The sequence below is a fragment of the Caloenas nicobarica genome, chromosome 1, assembly GCF_036013445.1.
Source record: "Caloenas nicobarica isolate bCalNic1 chromosome 1, bCalNic1.hap1, whole genome shotgun sequence".
In the NCBI taxonomy this organism is placed as follows: domain Eukaryota; kingdom Metazoa; phylum Chordata; class Aves; order Columbiformes; family Columbidae; genus Caloenas; species Caloenas nicobarica.
This window is the reverse complement of record NC_088245.1, coordinates 77091721-77111812: the sequence shown is the minus strand read 5'-3', so window position 1 is coordinate 77111812 and position 20092 is coordinate 77091721. Positions and strand designations below refer to the sequence as shown.

General features: G+C 41.1%; 1 protein-coding gene across 1 annotated transcript in view; it reads right to left on the bottom strand.

The window, feature by feature from the left end:
• The window catches only part of SCUBE1 (signal peptide, CUB domain and EGF like domain containing 1), a 204472-nt gene that overhangs the window by 29348 nt on the left and 155032 nt on the right, over positions 1 to 20092 (bottom strand). Inside the window, exon 9 of the mRNA XM_065639776.1 lies at positions 17506 to 17628. Within this exon, the coding sequence (XP_065495848.1) occupies positions 17506 to 17628 (123 nt within the window). The remainder of the gene's footprint in view (positions 1 to 17505; positions 17629 to 20092) is intronic.

Here is a 20092-nt window from a genome sequence, read left to right as displayed (position 1 = left end):
CCAATCTTACATTAAAATTTTACTGCAAAAATAAGGATTTCCCCCATCTTTCTTCCATAATATAATTTTTTTTGTTAATATTAATAACAAGTGAAGAAATTGGTTAGAGAAAACTACTGGTCATCATGACAGCTTTTCTATGAGACATCCACTAAGCGACTAGGTTAATTTATGAAACTGGGAGCCTCCTTCCAAAACACAGGCCACATATGATGCTTGCATAAGAGTTTGATCTTCCTGCTTGAAGTATTTTCCGTGTAGTCTAAAAATAAACATGGCAAGGGGAGATCACTGCTGTTTGATGGTGCTATTGTATTACAAAGAACAAGACATTCCGGGCTCAAAGACAATCAATAAAAGCTATAACAGGGATTTGGGACAGATTGCAGACTCTAATGATTCTGGACACTGTAAGCAAAGAACTCATACTTGATTTGACTGTGTTCAGTGAGGCAAGACATGAAGTATACACTCGATCACTGCTATATGCAAAATAGATACCTTAAATTTAAATATACTATTTCAAATGCAAACAAAATAGAAAATAAATACTTTTTGCTTAGAAATAGAAAGTAAAATAAAAAGAAAAGGAAATCTCTATATATCTACTGTCAATTCCTTCATCAGTAGAAGCAACTCATGACACCCTTAAAGGTGGTAGATCACTTTAGCCAAAAATGGTCACAATATTATAGTAATGCTTTGAGGTGCTATCACACTCCATACACTCCCAATCCTCCCAGTTAGCTTAAGTAAACCTTCATTATGGCAGCAAGATTTATATATGTCTCCTTACTTCTGCCCAGGATACTGCTAAGAACATACACAGCAAGGAATCTGTGGTTTTCAGATTCATGCGTTAACGGTGTTTGACCCCGGGGCCAGACGCTATGGCCTGCAGTAAAGCCACTGCTCAATTCGGTGGAGTTCTCTCCCAATGCAGCCACATTCTCCTAATGCAAAAGTTCACAATACATAGTTTTATTTTGTCTGTCTCACACACCTTTGGTTTATTTTTAACTGCCAAGCCAAACGCGGACTCAGCGTGGACTTCTTTAAGGCCATGTGTTTACCCCATTCAACTGATCATGCACACAAGCCAAACTCAAGGCTAGTTCAGAACGTTTTGTGTTCACATTTCTCAGCCTCCAAGTCATCAGCTCCTCTGAGAAACAGAGCCTTTCCTTTTTCTCATTCATTAAGCACACATACATAGAAACTCTAAAGAAGTGTTACATGATGTTTTTAAAATAAACACTAATGCTTTTTTATATGTATTTTGGCTGAAAGTTATTTTCTGTCTTCCCCTCCTCCCCTTCGATTTCTGCAGGGAACTGATACCACCCATGTAATGTTGTTCACCTTACAGCCTAGCCAGAGTGGTTTCCAACGATATTTGACAGACATTAGGGAAACCACATATCTTAATCTGAGTGGCTGCTGGGCCATAGGGAGTCATGATTCAAGCTATGTTCTCCAACAAATGTTGGTTTAAATTCAGTATTGGGAAAGATATTATTTTGCTACAGCAGTGACACGATGGGGTTTCCACCACATTTCACGTTTTCTAATCCACAGTGAATTACCGTTGTTCACAGTTAGTAAAAATGCATCCTCTGTCTGAGAACGTAACTCTCTAATACACATCCAATACTGACCAGAAGTAATGGCTTGTAGCCGACTTCTCCTTATGTTTCAAAGTCTACAATAATAAAAGCAATGAAGAGGAAGCAAAGAAAGATGTAGTAATGTACAAACCTTCTACTTCATTACCTTCCCACTGAGTGCTTCTGGAGCAGGCTAACAGAAAAAAAAAAAAAACAACACCCCCCCAAAAGCCATAACCCCAAACCTTTAAAAGTAATTGAACAACCACACCCATTCAGACTTCCCACTGCCTTGCTGACTTGCAATCAAAGTCAGCTTGGTGCTGAGACTTAATTGTTAGTAACATACTAATGACCTGCAGAAAAAACAGATCTGGCATTAATTGCTATGCTTTTAATGCAAATCTAAGTGCCTAAGTAGCACAGTCACATCTTGTATTTCAGAAACTGAAGTGGGAAACTGTCCATTATGACTAACGTTGACTTGGACCAGAGCATTTATTTAAGAACTTTATTGCTCACAGTTAACTATGTAATTAGTGAAGACCAAATGTAACACGTTAATTGGGGAATGAAAGACTTCTGAAGGAAATTGATTCTGCTTGCAAGGAAATGTGCTTTTTATTAAAGATGATTTGTTCTTAGAATGCAAAGTGGCAGTAAAGCAAGTAAATTTATATAAACTGCAAAAGAAACCTGCAAAACAGAGGCAATAAATAATTAGAAACCTGTGACTTATTATGTAAGCATCTCACAGCGGAGGTATTTCAAGGATTTAGCAGTACAAAATGAAACGACTATTACTCAGCTTCAGGGACAGGCACACAGTAGCAGTCAGTGACAAAATCTGCAGAATCTGGTTGCTACTCACTCTAACACAGGTAAGACCACTGTTCCACGCATTATTTAAACATGCTGCCGTGGTTCAGTTCAGGAACAGAAGTTAGCTTGCAGCAAATCAGAGCCAATCTATTTTCCTCAGACCAGACGAAGCATTTAGTTGTACACTTCATTCACTTGTACCAAACATTATGTTTCTGATCCCTAGCAACAGATTTAGGCAATAATGCTATGAGCAGGCCCATATCTTGCTCCACATGGGAACCACAGAAAGCAGTGAGGACCTGCAGTGGTGCCAGGGTCATGCATTTCTGCCTCCACTCACGTTCCCACTGCAGAAATTTGGGCTCTAGTTCACTTCTGCTCTGCAATCCGCAGAAGGTTCTTGCTGCCCCGGAGGGCAACACTTTGGCACGGCAGTGGCTTAACATGGACTTCAGTAATCGCAAACCATACTTTCCTCTGGGTTCAACACAGGGAAGTGGCTGCTTTCTTGCAAGCTACCTGGCAGCCAGAGCTTCTGCCACAGCAGTAGGGTCTCCACAGACCTTGAGCCTTCCAGCTTTTCCAGTCTGGCTAAGCAAGAAGTGCTCTGCCAAGCAGCCAAATGCCCTGGAGGATGCAACAAGGCCACAGTTCCCACTTGTTTAATCCTGCATGGTATGCAATGCCTTGAGTGGGAATCCCACCCCTTTCAATCCACAGCTGTACTAAGGACCACTAGCATTACCATCTACCTAGTTCTGCCTCCCCGCCTCAGTATCCTTTTATGCCTCTATGTTTTTATTCCTTGTATTGAGATCCTGATGACAGCTTGTCTTCATCTCCCTTCTAGCCTATTTGTACCTGTAATAAGTTCAATAACCCAGTATCTCTGTTCTTGAGGCTCTCAAAATGCTAACCATCACTCTTACACAGAGGTTGTGTCTTTGTCTTTGTCCAGTACTAAATGCAGTATTAACACTCCATAGCTCTGCCGCAAGTGCAGTTTAGGGACTCACAGTTATGTCTATTGTTTGTCATTATGGTCTGATGATTTTAGATCCTCTTCTTTTGCTCTAAGGAATATCTGGACATCACTGATTCCTCCTTTCTCTGTGTGTTCTCACACTTCTGCCACATGTCTGATGTTGAATGATGTCTTCGAAGTCCTAGCAGTGTGGATAGAAACTGGATGTTTATTTTGATAGAATGAGTATATTTAATGCCAGCAAGATGACCATGCTTGCTTAGTCTGACCTCCTGCACTTAAGCAGCCTCCAGCCATTTCACTTGGTAACGTCCAAAACCATCTCTATTCCAGAAAGGATTGTCTAGGTATTCTCCTGGCCTGATCTCTTAGTCTTCTCCATCAGTTTAATTTTTAGAGTTCAAATTGCTAAATTTGGTAAAGGCTGAATAATTTCTCTTAAAAGAGCGTAATGCATACCTGATCCTTCCAGGAATCAGCAGGTACCTCTTGATATATTTCTCGTGTTATTTTGTTGGGTCTGAGGTTACACACAAGGAAGCAGGATTCCAACTAAGTAGTTCCCTTGGCCTGGCTGGCTGCCTCTATTAATTCCTATCACCAGCGCAGCTCAGTTCCGCAGACACTAATCTTTCATTGGCCCCTTCAGTGGTCAGAGGAACTGCAGCAGTCAGATCCTCCTTTGATGCTGTACACCAAGGGGACAATTTTTAACCCAGCGAACTCATCACCCTCATTAACATCAAGAGCAAATGGTTTCCCACTGTTTACCTACAACTTACAGCAAAGGGAACTGCCATTGGGATGAACAAGATGATACATTTGGGAGAGTCTTTAAAGGCAAATGGCAGCTCATTTTCTTGATCTCTGCTATCAGACCTTACCAAAAGAGACCAGTTGCACTTTCTGGGGGCCACTGTGCTATCTCTGGGCTTTGAAAACAGAAGGAAAGCTGGTTAAAAAATGAGACTTGGCAATAAAATTGTAGGACTAAACTGTTTGCTCCCTCTCCAGAGTAAATACAATCCTCTCTTTAGGAACTCTTCCAAGGGAGTTTTACGTGATCTCACGTACCAACAAATGACTTTTCCCTTCCCTTTTCAGTCTCTTTCAAAAATTTCCTACTTAATTTTCCTCCACACAAAAAGTCCGCAAGCTTATTCTCTTCCACAAACTTCCCTCAGGGCTTCCTCAGAGTCTGCAAATGGGGCTGCAGAACGACATCTTAACACAGTAAATACCTATTCCCTATGCGTTCTCCTTACCACACGTGCCAAGTCAACTGACCACCATACATTCTCCTTCCTGTTGGCTCTGCAGAGTCAATTTTGCTCCCAGTCAGTGAGTATGGTTTTGTTCTGCTTCATGCATCAGCCATGGAACTATTTGCTTGCTTTTGAATCACTAAAAGCTTTGCCTGAGGGGCTAGGAAGATTTATGGTTTTGGATGGAAATGGCAGAATTTGGCAATTTCAGCCAGGCAAAAATTGGCAGCTAACTTTGGGGTCTTTGGGGATGTCTATGACTACATTGGTGGGATTTGGCCTAAGGGTTTTTACATTTCTATAATGAAATACATCATCATCATCATCACCGCCATTATTATTACATTATTATTTCTCTTCTCTTGGGCAAAAAAAAAAGGTTTTCAACATTTTTCCCTGCAGCATTACGAAAGACCACACCACCTTCTTTTTTTGTAAGCAGCACCACACTGAAAACCAGAATAATGACAGAGGATTACCTGATAAATTCCCTTTCTGGCAGATAATAATTTCTTCGAATATTTTAAACATGGTTGTGCAAAACTACTTGCTAAATCTCAGTACTGCAAGGAGAGCTGGAGAACAGCAGTGGCAGCTTTTGCCCACAGGTCTGGTCAGGAGGAAAAGGTGCCAGGCCTCAGAAGTGCCAAGCCCAACTTCCCTCTTCCTCTGTTTCTTCAGCTGAGCTGAACTGCCCAGCAATTCTGAATTTGGTCAGCTGTTCTAGCAGAGAGAGGAATGAGAAAAGCAACACTGGGTCATGAAGCTTTCTGGGTGGCAGGCAGCAGTACATTTAATAGCTAATGAGGTAGGTTTGTTTCTTCTGCGCAGACACCTCACTTGGTCACTCACTTCAGGAAACACATCCAGAACTCTCTCTAGCTTAATGCATCCTGATGCTTCTGACCATATTTCAACCAACTCTGCCATGGCTTCTCCCCCAGTTTGTGAAATCACTTGACAGGTAACCTTAGTCAACCTGGTGTGCGATTTAATGACCAGCTGCACAAAATGTGTGAGCTCCTGGGGCTGGGGAGAGGCCCCAGATCTGTGCTGCAGCTGAGGACCATCACTCAAAGGTGCCCATACATCAGGCCATGTGGTAACCTCGGTACATCCTCTCAGTACGGACACCCTCTGGACACCCTCGGATTGAGCATTTATGTACTCCAAGAAAAGAAACTTTAGGGTTCCACATCTGCTCTCGGGCAGGGGAAGGCAGCAGAGAGGGCAGAAGAACCCTCAGCTAGGGGAGTCTCCCCAGAGGGTTTGCAGAGAGATGTGCCAACCACCAGAGACAGCTGTGCAGACACTTTCAAACAGAGAAGTTAAAAAAAAGAAAGGAATTATTTTTGCAGGGAAGAAAGCTTGCTTGGTCTCTTATGGAACATAAAACCCCCCCTACTACTAACTAGACACAATGGTATAAAATGAGTGAGTCTGCCCAAGGTCACAGACACAAAGGGAGCCAAGGGAGGTGTTCTACAAAGGCATTTGGAATGGAAGATTTTGAATCATTATTGGTTTTTGCTATTGCTTGCCTCACGTTTACCTTCACCATAGGCTCATGGCACTTGCTCTCATATTATTTTGTTTTCTTACTGTTATCCTTGTGAAATAATTTTTAAAGGGACTTCTATAGGATTTTAAAATTATTTAAAAATGCACCAAATGGATCTGAACCTGAGTAAAGCACTGGTATCTTCTAAATACAACCAAAGCTAATAGGATAAAAAACGCGTAAGTACATCTAACAGTACTGTCCATTTTGTGAACCTATTACTTTTAAAATTGATAGGAAATGAGTTGACCTAAGCACTTTGTCAGATCATAGTTTTTTTCGTAAGAGTTACAAAATCTACCCACTATTGGATCAGTAAGAGCTCAAACTGCTTGGTGAAAGGCCACGTGCCAGCGAAACCCTAAGTACATTTGCAACCTTTCAGTAATGGCAAATCAGAGAAAGGTCAATAGAGCTGTGATAAATAAGCCTGACTTAAAACTGTACATCTGAATGCTTAACCTGGAGAATGAAAGTGCAACTACAGTCGATGGTATTTGTGATAAGTCAAATCTGTTCTGTACGCTAGCACCAACAAAGTTGTAGCACTTCAGGCATGAGGATGTCCAGCTCTCAGATGACAGCTCTTCTCAGAGACCCATATGAGCACTTCAGTGATCAGTCTGTGCAACCACATCTTCATTGTTACGTGAAAGAAGCTCTGCAGATGTGGGGGACCACCATCCCTGAGACCACCATCCCTGATGCATCTCTGACATTCTCTTTCTTTGCTTCCCATATTATGTACAGATTGTGTTTGACACAAGATTTTGAAACAGAATGAATTATGGTATGAAAATAAAGATCCTCTGACCAGACTCACTTGCATGGGTATTTCTACATGTGACAATTGGACACAATTGCTTAGTGGTAACACAAGGGCCTCCAGGCTTTGACAGCTGAATCTGCTGAGATATGAGGGTACAAGAGAAAGAGATGCAGAGACAAGAAAGGCAAAAGGCTGAGTTTCTGTGTGATGAAGGTCTTGAAATTGGAGACTGAAGTTGTGTCAATGCTTAGACTGTCTATAGACTTCCCAGACATTACCTGTGCTCTTGCGTCTACGCTTACGTGTCCTGGCGCTATCCCATCCTTCCCACCCCTCTCCATTACATGAGGGCTCATTTGTGCTCGTACTCCTCTATTAATCTGAGGAACCCAGCAGGAGGCAGTTGGCTTTGGCTCCTATTACGTTTACCCTCCTACTATTGTTTTGCTAGGACAATCTAAAATGAAATTAAAGTCAATACTTTCCCAACATTTTTTGAGAAAACAAAGTACTTTCATCAAAACTTTGCCAAGATTTTACAAACAAACATGTATCCCTTTCCAACATCAATCACTTTCGAAGATGAAGGCAAGTTGAGTTATCTGTTGCTATTATGGCAATAAACTGTGCTACTACTTCAAGTGCCTGGGGTAGGAGAAGCCATGTATCAAGAGTAGAAGTGCATTAAAAGAAACTTCAGGCAGGTTTATTTGTTTTTGTACAAACAGAAACATGTTTAGTAGTCTGCACTCTGCTCAAGCCATTATTTACGCAGCAACACTGTGAGAGGAACTTAACAGTCTGACGAGGCAACGGAAAAAAGGCTTTACCCTCTCTGCATCAAGCAAGTAATATTCCCTCTATCCAGCAATACATTTGATTGTTAGACCTGTTTCTGAAAAGAGGAAACGGTTCTCTTTCCCAAGGGCGTTTGTCTCCATCACTCTTTAGTAGGAGCTGCTAGTGAGACTTCTTGAAAGAACAAGGGCCTAGTCTGGGTGAAAATGTGCCCAGTGTTATTTGATGGTGCTGAAAGAGCAAGTACAATAACACAGTTTCAGTTTTCAACTGAAAACTCAAATGCAGCAGTTCCCTTCACCTCCCGTGGACCCGGCTGTTCATTCCCAGCTTACTTCAAGCTCTTGCTGAAGTCAGTGGCCACTGAACATACACAAGAACTGCTGTTCTCTGGCTCCGCTCCAAAGGCTTGCTTAAAAACTCTGCCCAGAAAGGCTGGCCTCTGTGGAGTCAAGAAACGGCAGGTAACCCTCCAAAAACAATAACAGAAATGCTTTGCAAATATGCATCAAAAAAACTGCACCCAGCAAAACCCCAGAAGATACTCCTCCCCTCCACTGCCTCTTAATCTTTGAGCTGAGAGTTTTGTTTTCATCTCACCTGTTCTAACTAGGGCCTCATCTCCAAGTTATCAAAACAAGTGGTAGCAGTTCATAACAGGGCTACTGGAAGAAAATCACACTCCTTTGCTTCAATGGGTTAGGCTTTTATTCTCATGAGAATAAAATAAACAAAACAGGGCACTTTTAAAAGGCCCAGAAGGGTAGATGCGAGCAGAAGAAAACTCTTCTGAACATTTGGGATAAGGTTGCCATTTTATCGCAATTCTGTATAGTGCGTAGGGTAAAGGATATCCGACCTTAATCAAGGCGGTTAAATGATTGAACGCAGTAACAGAGCATTATCTCAATGTGCACCACTGCAATAGTGAAGAATGTATATACATATAGTCTTTCTCTGATTCTCTTTAAGAACAATTCCTATTGAATTACAGCTTCCAGCACTATTTATCAACAAATTATTGTTTGCGGAAGAATGCTACCTTCCTGCTCAAACTGTTCCAAGGCTGACTCATATCCTGGTAATTCATTAATACATAACATGATTCTAGGCCAGTAAAATAATTTCTGCACTATACACATCATAAATCTTACAACATCAACCAAAATATATCTCAAATTCTCTTTCTAAACACTAATGGAACGTTTTGCTTGGCTTCCCACACACATCAGCAACGGGAGGGGGCCAGACAGAGCTGTAAAAGGCAATTTGATAGCAGCATACTTTATAGACTTTAGCATAGAAATATAAGAGCTATCATACTGAACGAGACCTGAGGTCAAACTAATCTAGTATCTTACTTCCAACAGAAGCCCATGTCAGAAGCTTCATGGAAAACAGAGGTGGAATAATCTGTCCCATCTGCCTTCCCCACACTAGGTCTCATCCCATTAGAAATTGATTTAAAGCCTAGATTGTGAGGTTTAATGCTTCTTCCAAGGAGCAGAAACAAAATAAAATTGTCCTTTAACTTATGATAACACTGTGCTGCAGAGGGGAGAACTGGAGGTGGGGGGGATGTACTTATTTTCACGTTTCAGCAGACTTAATTGCTACAACCAACATGGGAGATACTATCACTTGGCAAACAAACTTGTACTGGCTAGAACTGTTTTTACTTCGTGCCTGGGGCATTTCTTGTTTCTGGTTATGATCTTGCAACCCTTTTTTTTCTCACAAAGGCAGACTGTACCACTATTCACAATCTCACTGACACCAAGAGCAAGCACCATGTGCAACAGAAAAGGTTTGAGAAGTATTCCTTTTATTGACAGTGTAACATGTTGCTTCCCAGTGGAGTATTTTTCTAATCTGATGCTAGAAGCAATATGGTGCTTGTCATAAGCAAGATATTTTTGTAAGGCTCAGTGACACAGAATGCCTTAGAGAAAATCTGCAGAGGGAATGAACATCATCAGTGATGGAAATCATCTTGAATTTTCTTCCTGCGAGCCAGTCTGATTTCCACAAGAAGCTTTCGATATCTCCTCCAGTGCATCACTGATTCTTACTGGTTCTTGAGCTATGCTAGCGGCTGAACTAGCACTGCTGTTTATATACCAAGTGTCCACACAATTAAACGCACTGGGCCAGACTCAGCTGGACTGGCTGCAAATCAAGTCAACGTATTTTATATCTTATGGCATGCTAACCTGATGTGTATATGAGTGCATCAAAGCAAAATTACTTTCCTTCATGTGTATCACTGAAATTAGTGTTGCTAGGGGAACGGCTTGAGTCCATCCATCCCTCTCTCGCTAATCACCCCTCCACTGGCACTGACTCACCCTGCTCAAGTCGTTGAAGATAATAAGGACCAGCAGGTTCCCTTAGCATGACAGCACTGTAACTCTGCTGAGTACAGTAGCCTTCCCTCTAAGTGAGAACAAAATGAAGCCTTGGGTATTTTCTCTTACTGCTGAAAACCTAAAACCTGCAGCAAATGCACGTGCAAACTCAGGCAAAAGCCACCGAGGGAACTTGTAAGCCTGCTTGCTCCTCACCCCAGACAGCAAACAGTCTCCAAGATCCCGCTGCCACCTCCCTCGCAAGGACTCATCCAGCAGCACCCTAAGGGCTTGCTAACGCTCTCCACCTGCTACAGTTCAGTCCTGACCATTAGAGTAACAACTTCAGTGAGATATTTGTGTGGGTTCAGGTAAAAATTTATTTTAAATATTAAGAAAAAAACACACATCAAGCAGTAAAATTTCTGCTGGTGTCCTCTTTATAGAATTCCATCTCAGCCGGCTATATAGCTGTGTGTTATTGCTACTCCAGAAAGGAGAAGGCTAAATAATGACACTTTTATTGAACATCTGCTTCTTTTATTTATTTAATGGGGGAGAAAAGGAAAGAGAGAGGGTGGGTCAACAGTAAAACTTTCCAATATTTTTCCCTGAAAAGTTAGCCAAACAGTAATGCTGATGTACTGAATCTGAGGGGTCTGGGCCTCTCCCGTTGTCTTTTAAACTGATTTACACGAAACACTAGTTCTAGCACTGAAACGGATTAGCTGAAGTCTCTTCCCTGCTGTATGGTACAGCTGTACCCATTTAACATGTCTCACAGCTCACTGCCTCTGGGAATGCAGGAGGGTACATTCAGCTATAACTCAGAGCAAGAAGAACTGAGGGAGTAGCAGTAAGGTTAAAAGATAGCTTGGCTTGTCTGGGAGAGTCATGACAGAAAGTTGCCCTGTTCAGCTATTCCAAGGAATTTCCTCAGGATTTTAAAACCGGGACACAGGACGTGGGATTCTCCCTGTCCTCCATTTTCATGATGTAAGGAGAGACAGAGAGGAACAGACGTTCCAGGCCTGACCTCTACTCATGCATTTAGTTAAGTAGTCTAAGATGGGTGACTGTGTCCTGTATAAATCAATGCAAGAGGTGTATCCTCATCCTAAGACCTTCATCAGATTATGTGACTGGGACAAGGCCAGTTGCTTTACTAGGTTACATGATCAAATGTGGATGGCAGGTCACTGTCATGTAACCCAAGGCTGCAAACCTCTTTGGCCTCTTTTTTATTTTTTAATTTGGTCACCCTGTGTCAAAGTTGTCTGGTGACTCAGTGCTGTCGGTGTGGATGCACTGATTTATTTGGGTTTAAACTGGTCCTGTACAGCCATATTTATCATCAATGGTTCCATACAGAGGAGTATAGTGAGATCATTGTAGCTAATCTTTGTGGGCTACTTTAGGCCAAAAATAATTCCCACAAACACTTTCTATCTGTCCTTCCCTGTATGATTAATCCCTCATTTCATACCCATTTTCAAAATGGAGATACCATGCTGGGAGATTCAAATCTTGCCTTTGGAAGGCTAATAGTGCATATTTTGTACAAGTAAGTGAAAAGGTGGATGTTATGAGAGAAGATTACATATCCAGTTAATATGGCAATGTTTCAAGACCAGGCCTGCAGGATCCTTGGATCATAGACAGCTACTGTATTTTTCAACGTGTTATTTTTCTTTCTTTCATTCTGGAATGAAAGAAGGCTTCTCTTGACAACTATGCATTGGGAGCCCTGTGTAAAGTATCCCTCTACCAACAGATCAATCATATGGTCAGGTAGGTCTAATCACACTGAATTCCCTGGAATGAAGACCCAATTGGCAATAGAGGAAGGTCAGGCATTAAACAGTATTATTTTAGGGTTGCATAGATTATGGTTCTGTGTGGCACTGGGTTAACACAGAAGGCCTGAGGCTGGCTTCAAATCTTATTTCACATCATAAGTAAAAAACAGTTGTGGACAAGAGTTAGGAGGTATATCCTGTAAGACATCAGAAAGCTACCACAAAACTTGCTACACTCATCAAGTCTGCTCAGAGACAACCTGAGAAACAAAAAACCAGAGCTGGGACAAGGTCAGAGGTGTTTTGCAGGTCAGCATTGCAACATGGTGACAGTTACTAAGAAAACTGCCTCAGTATCTGTTCAACAGTATCCCTGGCTCCAGCCATTACCTCCAGTTGCTCCACGCCATGAGCATCAAGTTTTTAAGGAACACTTGTCTGGAAGTGAGGCTGAGGACAGAGAAAGTGGGGATACAGTGAGGCATATAAGAAACACATTTGTTTTAAAAGAGGGAAAGAAACATCCAAATATGCAAATATGATAGTGGATATGCTCACGTCTTTCGTAATGAGAGGAAAAAGGACCTAAAATCAGCTATACTTTGGACTTCTATGAGATAGCTTTGTAGTGCTAAAAAAACCCCAAACTCTAGCAAAATGTGTCCACAGGAAATCACTAGAGGGAAAATTTGATATATCATGAAGCTAGGGAGACAAATTCTGTTTGGGATTTCCTGTTGTATAAACCTGCATCACTAAATATCCTTTAGACAGACACCAGCACTACCAACAGCAGACTATGAGGCCTTGTATTCCAGTGCCCAGTTACAAAAGAGTCGATCACATTCATTTAAAATCTGGTAGAAAGGTAGTAAAGAATAACTAATAGTCAAAATGCCAGTACATCAAAGCAAGCAAAAAATACTGTCAACCTCCTGTGTGTAAACACATGGCCTTAAAGAAGTCCCAAAAACGCCAGATGGCCCACGCAGGTATTTCACAAGCCCCAGAGGTACTTTTGCCTGGTGGACAATCATCTCCTTTTACAAGCATCTCCTTTCATCAATTCAAATGGTTGGTGAAAAGGCTACTTGGGCAAACTTCATTACGGCTGAGCATCATGTCTATGAGATCTAACAATCATGAAGCCCCACTTAGGCCCGCTTTGGAGGCTGTCAGTGGACTAGAATGATGCAAATGCCTTGAACTGCCCCCTGCAAAAGTTTAAATTCCTCAGCGCAGGAGGGCCTGGCTCTATTTTGGACAGAGGCGGAGAGGGGCAGAGGGCAAGAGTGTAGATTTAGCAGGCCAAAGTATTACGTTTTGATCACTGGATGCTCCCACCTAAAGCACTTCTGAATGTAACTCATCTTTCCAACTCTACCACTCCCTGGAGAAAGTTACGACAAATGTGTGTGCTGTTTCTCCTCGTGTTGCTTTGCTAAAGGCAATTTCTACAGCAGGAAGAGAAAATTATTTATGATAGAATTTCACACATTTTTCTGGGTGCTTAATGAAGCTTGAACTTGAGTGGAGCAGAGAGAGTGCTTATTGTTGAATTTTTTTCGAGATCAGTGCACAACAAACAGAAACCGAATAAGCAATTAAGTTAACTGGCTTTAAAACTCATATTGGCTGAGGATTAAGGTAATTATGTCTGCGCTTACACACATTCATTGCTGCTTTAAACAGTCTTGCTTGCTGTTTTGTTGCTGATGTGGCTCTAAAACTAATCTGAGTTGTTGTCCTGCTGTTAATTACCACAAAGGTTACAAACACAAGCTCTTTTTGCTATAAATACAGCTATGTTATTTGTATTATGTGCTCAAAGGAGATGCAGGCCTCTTTTGCTAGGTTTATACAAACAGATCCAACCATTTCTTCCTGTATAAAAGAACTTAAAATACCTTAGACTTAAGGGATCTGTTAAAATAACACACAATAGATGGGTTCTGTATTGTCATACAGTGATTTTGTCGTCAAAGGAGAAAAAAATCTATTTTTAAGTTTGCGTGAAAAGAGAGACTCTGGGAAAGCAGTTATCAGTCTCCACAATATCACTAGCAGGGCAACGTGGCTTCTTCACCTTCTAGGTTACAAATAAGTTTCCTTTAAAATGGCTGGAATGCAGGGGAGGGGAAAGGAAGGGAAATCCCCACATTCTCCTTGTTTAACAGGGAGCCACAGCGTGAGAACCACTCCCTAGCAGGAGTAATCTGTGATTGACAATGGTTTTCTTTGCAGTCAGGGCTAAAAATGGTTTAGCTGTAAACAGACAAGTGCAGAACATTTTAATGCCCTTTACAAATGCAAGGGCTGCTTACACAAGCACTCTACATGTAGAGTGGCAAGCTGGTGGCACCAAGTGAGCAGAAAGCTTTGGAGTTCCTGAAAACCAACAAATTTTCCTATCAGGGTATGAGCACAAACACAGGAGAGGAAAAATTTCTTGTAATGGGCAGATTCACAGAGGGCAGATTTACAAAAACTGGAGGTTTATTCTCCAGGTGGTGCAGGCATTCATATGTGTAATCTTAGGCAAGCTGCTCTATTTGGCTTTACCCTTCCTGCCTGAAAAACACAGAAATACTTTCCTCTTCACAGGGAGCATGAATGCATGTAAGGCACTTGGTATAATGGAGTGGGAGCTCTGCAAACAACCAGAACAAAGTCTGAGACTTTGATACAATTTCCCTGCAATCTTAAAGTCGGCTCTGAGGTCTACAATGAAAGGGCATCAAGGAAATGAGGTGAGGTGGGACAACCTCGGAATTTCACAGGGAATACGAAGGAAGCTTTTTACTGAAACATGTAAAATTGCTTTGTGCTGAAGTTAATGATCATATGAAGACAGTTATGCAGCAACAGCTTACTTGTATTTTTTAACAGTTTGCAAAATGTTGCTAACAAGAACTGTATCTTTGTGGTTTTGTTCTTCTTCACTGATTATTTCCTGTGGTCACAGGCTTATCCAGGGGTTCTGCGGGTCGTAAAAGGGCAAGTTTACTAGCTCTTTCCATGAGCATTTTGCCTAAGGTTAGCAGAATATGTTCCTTGATGTTTGTGTTCAACTCATTTGGAGATGAACTCCTATACACTAGGGAGGCCACCTGAACTAAATAGGACTTGGGTCCAAACAATGTAGACCTCTAAGGTCCTAAGTGAGTATTTGGTAAACATGTTGATTCATAACTGAAAGAAATATTTATTTTTAAAATGAAAACCAGAGGATAATGGATGGCAATGTTGACAGTAAGACTGTAAACCATAGAAACTCTATTATGAATCAAAACAACAGGTATAACATGAACAACAGCATCTTTTATGAATACAAATTACACTTTTCTATTTCACACACTGGAAAGCCTAACATGCCCAAAATAAATTTTCCTGAATCTCTCAGTAATGTTCTATGGTCAGTGTTGACTGGCTGCTACCAAAAAACCCCATGGATGATTTATATTCCAGCTGAGTCACTAACCACAAACCACATTTTTCTGTCAGACCTGACATTAATAAGTATAACCACTTCTAATAACTATATTCTTGTTGCAGCGGAAGAAGCAAAGTACAGGTGATTCATACATCAGTGATTTCTTGATCTATATTCACTTTCCTTCGTCCTTTATTAGCAGGCCTACTGACAAAACAAGTCACCAATTATCACCTCAAGCACCAGACAGGAACCAAATTATTGCAGTGCTCTTTCCACAAAGCAGGCATCCTACCATGTTTGCTGTCTCTGGGGCCCAAATACCTCAAACATCAATCAAGAAATAACTTTGTCCTCCCCATTTCACAGTATGAAGAACCGGTGTTTCTAGGACCGGAGGAACTTCTCCAGCCCAGAAATTCTCTGGGCTTGCACTAACCTATCTGTTACAGCAATAGATCAGCTATACTTGATGAATCAGTCAAAGTACCACGACGAGACAAGGGCAGACAGAGGGTTTGTCCTTGCTCACTGACAACAGAAAAAGTAGGATGGCCAAATCATGTTTTTATTTCCATGTCCGATCACACGAGGGAGAGGAGACCAGCTACTGCTTCATTCCTTGCGTGGCATTTACTGTTACCAGCAACTCACTCATTCAGTAGCCCAGGCACACAAAGAAACAAAACTCAGCTGAACAACATTTGAAAAGCTGCTTCTAGTTTCCCATTATCACGATAGAGATCTGACTATTTACAGGTAGCTTTCAAAGCCTATTACTAAGACTTTGCATAATGAACGAATAAGTTTTGCACCAGCTCTTGCCTAACAATAATGCACAGGGCTTGACTTTTCTATTGAGTTTTTTACTGGTGTAATTACAATTACTTCAGTGGTGAAACCTCTGACTGATACCACAGTGAGAGCACGTCATGACGCCTAAAATTCATGAACCAGAAAGTGTTCCTAACTATCTCTAAATACATCACAAAGGGAACGTTTCTTGTTAACATTTTGTCCCTATTTTTAGCAGGTACATCAAAACCTGACCACTTACCCTTGTCTGACATGATCCTACAATGTTATTTCTGCCCAGTCATGTGGCACTAACTGTGCCACTCTCGGCTCTTCCCATCCTGTCTCAGCTTGCAACCAACCTTGCACTGACTCCTTTGTGTCTAATCACACAGTCAGGGTGGAGCAGGCTTCTCAGATGATGGAAGTACCAATGAGATACAATGGAAATTTTTTTGAATGACATATATACCTTCAGACCTTGGTTTCTCTTTTGTTGGCAAACAAAGAAGCACTCAGATAGTAATGCTGTTTTGGACTTCATAACTGTTACATGTTCAAAACCCATGCAAGTAGTTTTATGTACTCATAAAAAGGCAATTCCTGTACAAAATTTTAACTGAATATGTCCTGCTTCCCTCTCTGCTGATGCATGCTCATCTCTAGCCTTCTCTAGGAGGCTCTTAAAAAATTAAGTTACAGAGCTCAAATACTTCAAGTGTCAATTTCTCCAAAGGTACGTGGTTAGTACTTAAGTTGGAAATGGTTATGCACTTAATTAGTCATAGAATATATAACATCATATGACTTGGATAACAAACCACAATATGCACAGCAAACAATATAAAACACACTTCATTTGAATTCTCACAAAACACCTCTGTTATCGCTCCATAAACAGATGCTGTCAGGCAAAGGTGAGCTCACAAATTAGACTATTTTTTCAGTTTAAATGTTGCAAATGCTCTATTCCAGCAAGTTACTCCAAGTGACTCTAGTGTAAGATAAGCCTCTGCTCCATTAAGATCATAGCAAATTAGAGGATTTGAACATAAGGCTCTTTGCCTGAGCCTATTCCATTACACCACATGGATTTTCCTACTTCAGCAGGACACTGGCATTCCCACTACTAAAAACATTGAAACATTTCCAAAAATCTCCTAACCCAACCTCAGAAAATGGAAATCTGATAGGTCTTTTCTAACTTTACTTCGTATGACAGTAAGATCAAAACCTTTAGTACAAATGACTTAATTACAAAAATAATTCACTGAAAATAACATCCTCATTGTACCAATTGTAGAATAAAGGAAGTATTACCTTGGCAGGTCCGTTCATCTGTGAGAAGTTTATAACCTTTCTGGCAGCTGCACTCAAAGCTGCCAACCGTGTTTCGGCAGAAATGGTCACAGCCACCATTGTTCACCAAGCACTCATCAATGTCTGCAAAGAATGAAAGCGTAAAAATTTAATTCACGACAGCAATTCAGTAGTTCAGGGCAGGGGTATAGGAGTTTACTCAGACCCCCAAGGACGCTGCTGTCCCTGCTAGGAATCAGGCCCGTGGGATGTTTCCCTTCCCAAACCTTTCTCACCAGGCTTACAAAAGAGCTATGGGCTGAGTTGTTGTGGAGACAGAAGTATTTATCTCAGATGACCCAAGATGAGCACCAGATGAGTCAAGCTGAGGCACCTGGATATTAAAGAACATTCAGGGAAGCTTCTTTGTAGATGTAGTGGTCTGCCTGACAGAAGACTTCAGCTTAAGATGTGAATCCCTCACCTTACAAAGGAACTAGCAAAACCCAAGAACACATGAAAAATTGAAATAACAATGAACATGAAATAAAACATATTTGAATTCTGAAAAAATACTTCCACTATCCCTATATAAACAAATGTAGGGATACATTTGTTCGGAATTAGCATTATATGCTAGTTTGTCCATTATGAACATAGTGTCACTGAATACCCATTTTCATGTGTCTCATTTTTTTGATTTGGTGTAATAGAAGAGCAACTGCAAGTGATTTGTTGTTTCTTCAGTTTTTCTGAAGGCAGAGTACCTACTGCCTTTACTTGAAAGCCACATGTACGTATGAAGGACAGGAGCAATGGCTCTTACTTTAAATGATGACTACGAACTGTATTGATGAACTTGATAAGACCTCTGTTCTGAATTTCAGACTGGTGATTCTACTTCCCCTGCCCTAGGACTTCTCGCAAAGGTGTTGAAGAACTGGAATGACCAGTCTCTTTTCCATCCCATAAAAGCTTGTGCAATAAGTATATAATAGGTCACAGAACCTCATTTGAAATACTAGATATCTTTCCATCCTTCCCCACATATAAAACCACGGATCCATGTCTATTTGAAAAATTAAAAAAGTGTTTTGTTTTGTTTTGTTTTCTCCCAGGCGAACAGTGCCAAAAAATAGCTCTTTTTAGGGATGAAGAAGTAATATCATAAAGCCTTGGCTGTCCGCTTCTGGAAGTGAAAACTAGATCTTTGAGAGAATTGAGTGGAGGATGATGTATCCTATTGAAAAGCCTCTTGCTATAAGAGCTTTGAAACTTTGAGGTGACAGCTGGCCATTTAAAAAGCTAATCTTGCAAAATGCAAATCAAAATGCCGAAAGAGCTAATATACAGAGAGGGAAATTTATGAAAGACAGCATGATGCTGGTGAATGAAGGGCTTATTTTAAAATGATTTGAATTTAGTATGACTTTTAGTGGATGTCATTCTTTCATTTTTGAAAACATATGATTACTGACATGGGAGAGTAGTACAGCTCTTACCACATTTCTGCACGTAAACTATAAACAGCAGCAAGAGGAGTGAGGAGGTAAATCTAGAAATTCTAACAGCTGAGAGGCAAATTCAGCCCTCTTTTCTAAATGGCAGTTTGCTGTACTGATGTTGACAGAAACGTGCTCAGGAGGATGTACTACTCAAATAAATGAGATCAATGTATGTTGTTATAAAGGTTTGCTTATGAGTTGCATTTGTGGCAAAGAGAAAGCAAATTTGCTCCAAGACCCTTGTAACTAATACTACAGCTTACTACCTTTGTTTCTGGTTCTGCGGGAAGTGGCTTTTGCATTTAGTCTTATGAAAAGCATGAGGGTAAAAAGAGAGGTGGCAGCTGTGCACGCCCTGAGTGCTTTGCACAAAGCCAGCTGAAAACTTTATGTCCTGGGTAACAAAGTTCTCAAAGTGATCTGAAACCAGGAGTCGTGTGTGTTGTCTGTGGTCCTCCAGTTTTGGTTAGGATTAGGCTAGCCAAGAACAGGGAATCTTAGACTCCCAACCTGATAAATCTGCTAAGGAACACACTGAAGGTTGCTCTACAAGAGTATGTAACTACATATAGGAGTATGTAACTACTCCTACATTTATACAGTCCTAAAATTACATTCGGCCCTGTGAAGGCAACCACGAGGCTGATGTGGCCCCTGATGAACATGAGTTTGACACCCCTGCTCTACATAATATCATGAGAGCGGAGGCAGCAACTGCTTTGGTGTCAGCTGTGATCACCAGCACAGGTCAGGACCAGCAGTGACAACTCAAGACTTGTTGGTCCAGCTCCTGCAGGCTGGCATTTCCATTTGTAGAAGTGATTCCTCCCAGCTCCGGTATGTGCAACTGGGACTGTGTTGCAGGTCTTATGATGGATTACCACAACAGTCCTCTCCTGCGCAGCACAGGTGTACCTAACCATAGTTTTGCTTGCCCTGACAAAACTGTTGGACAAAAGGAATTGTGAATTAAAATTACTAATATATTACGCATCATAAACACACACAGTAGTCATCCATCATGAAGTAGATCTCCTTTACCCATGATAAGAACAACGTGACCTTTGGGCTATTCTGCTGCCTGAGACTGCTTGAAGCAGAAA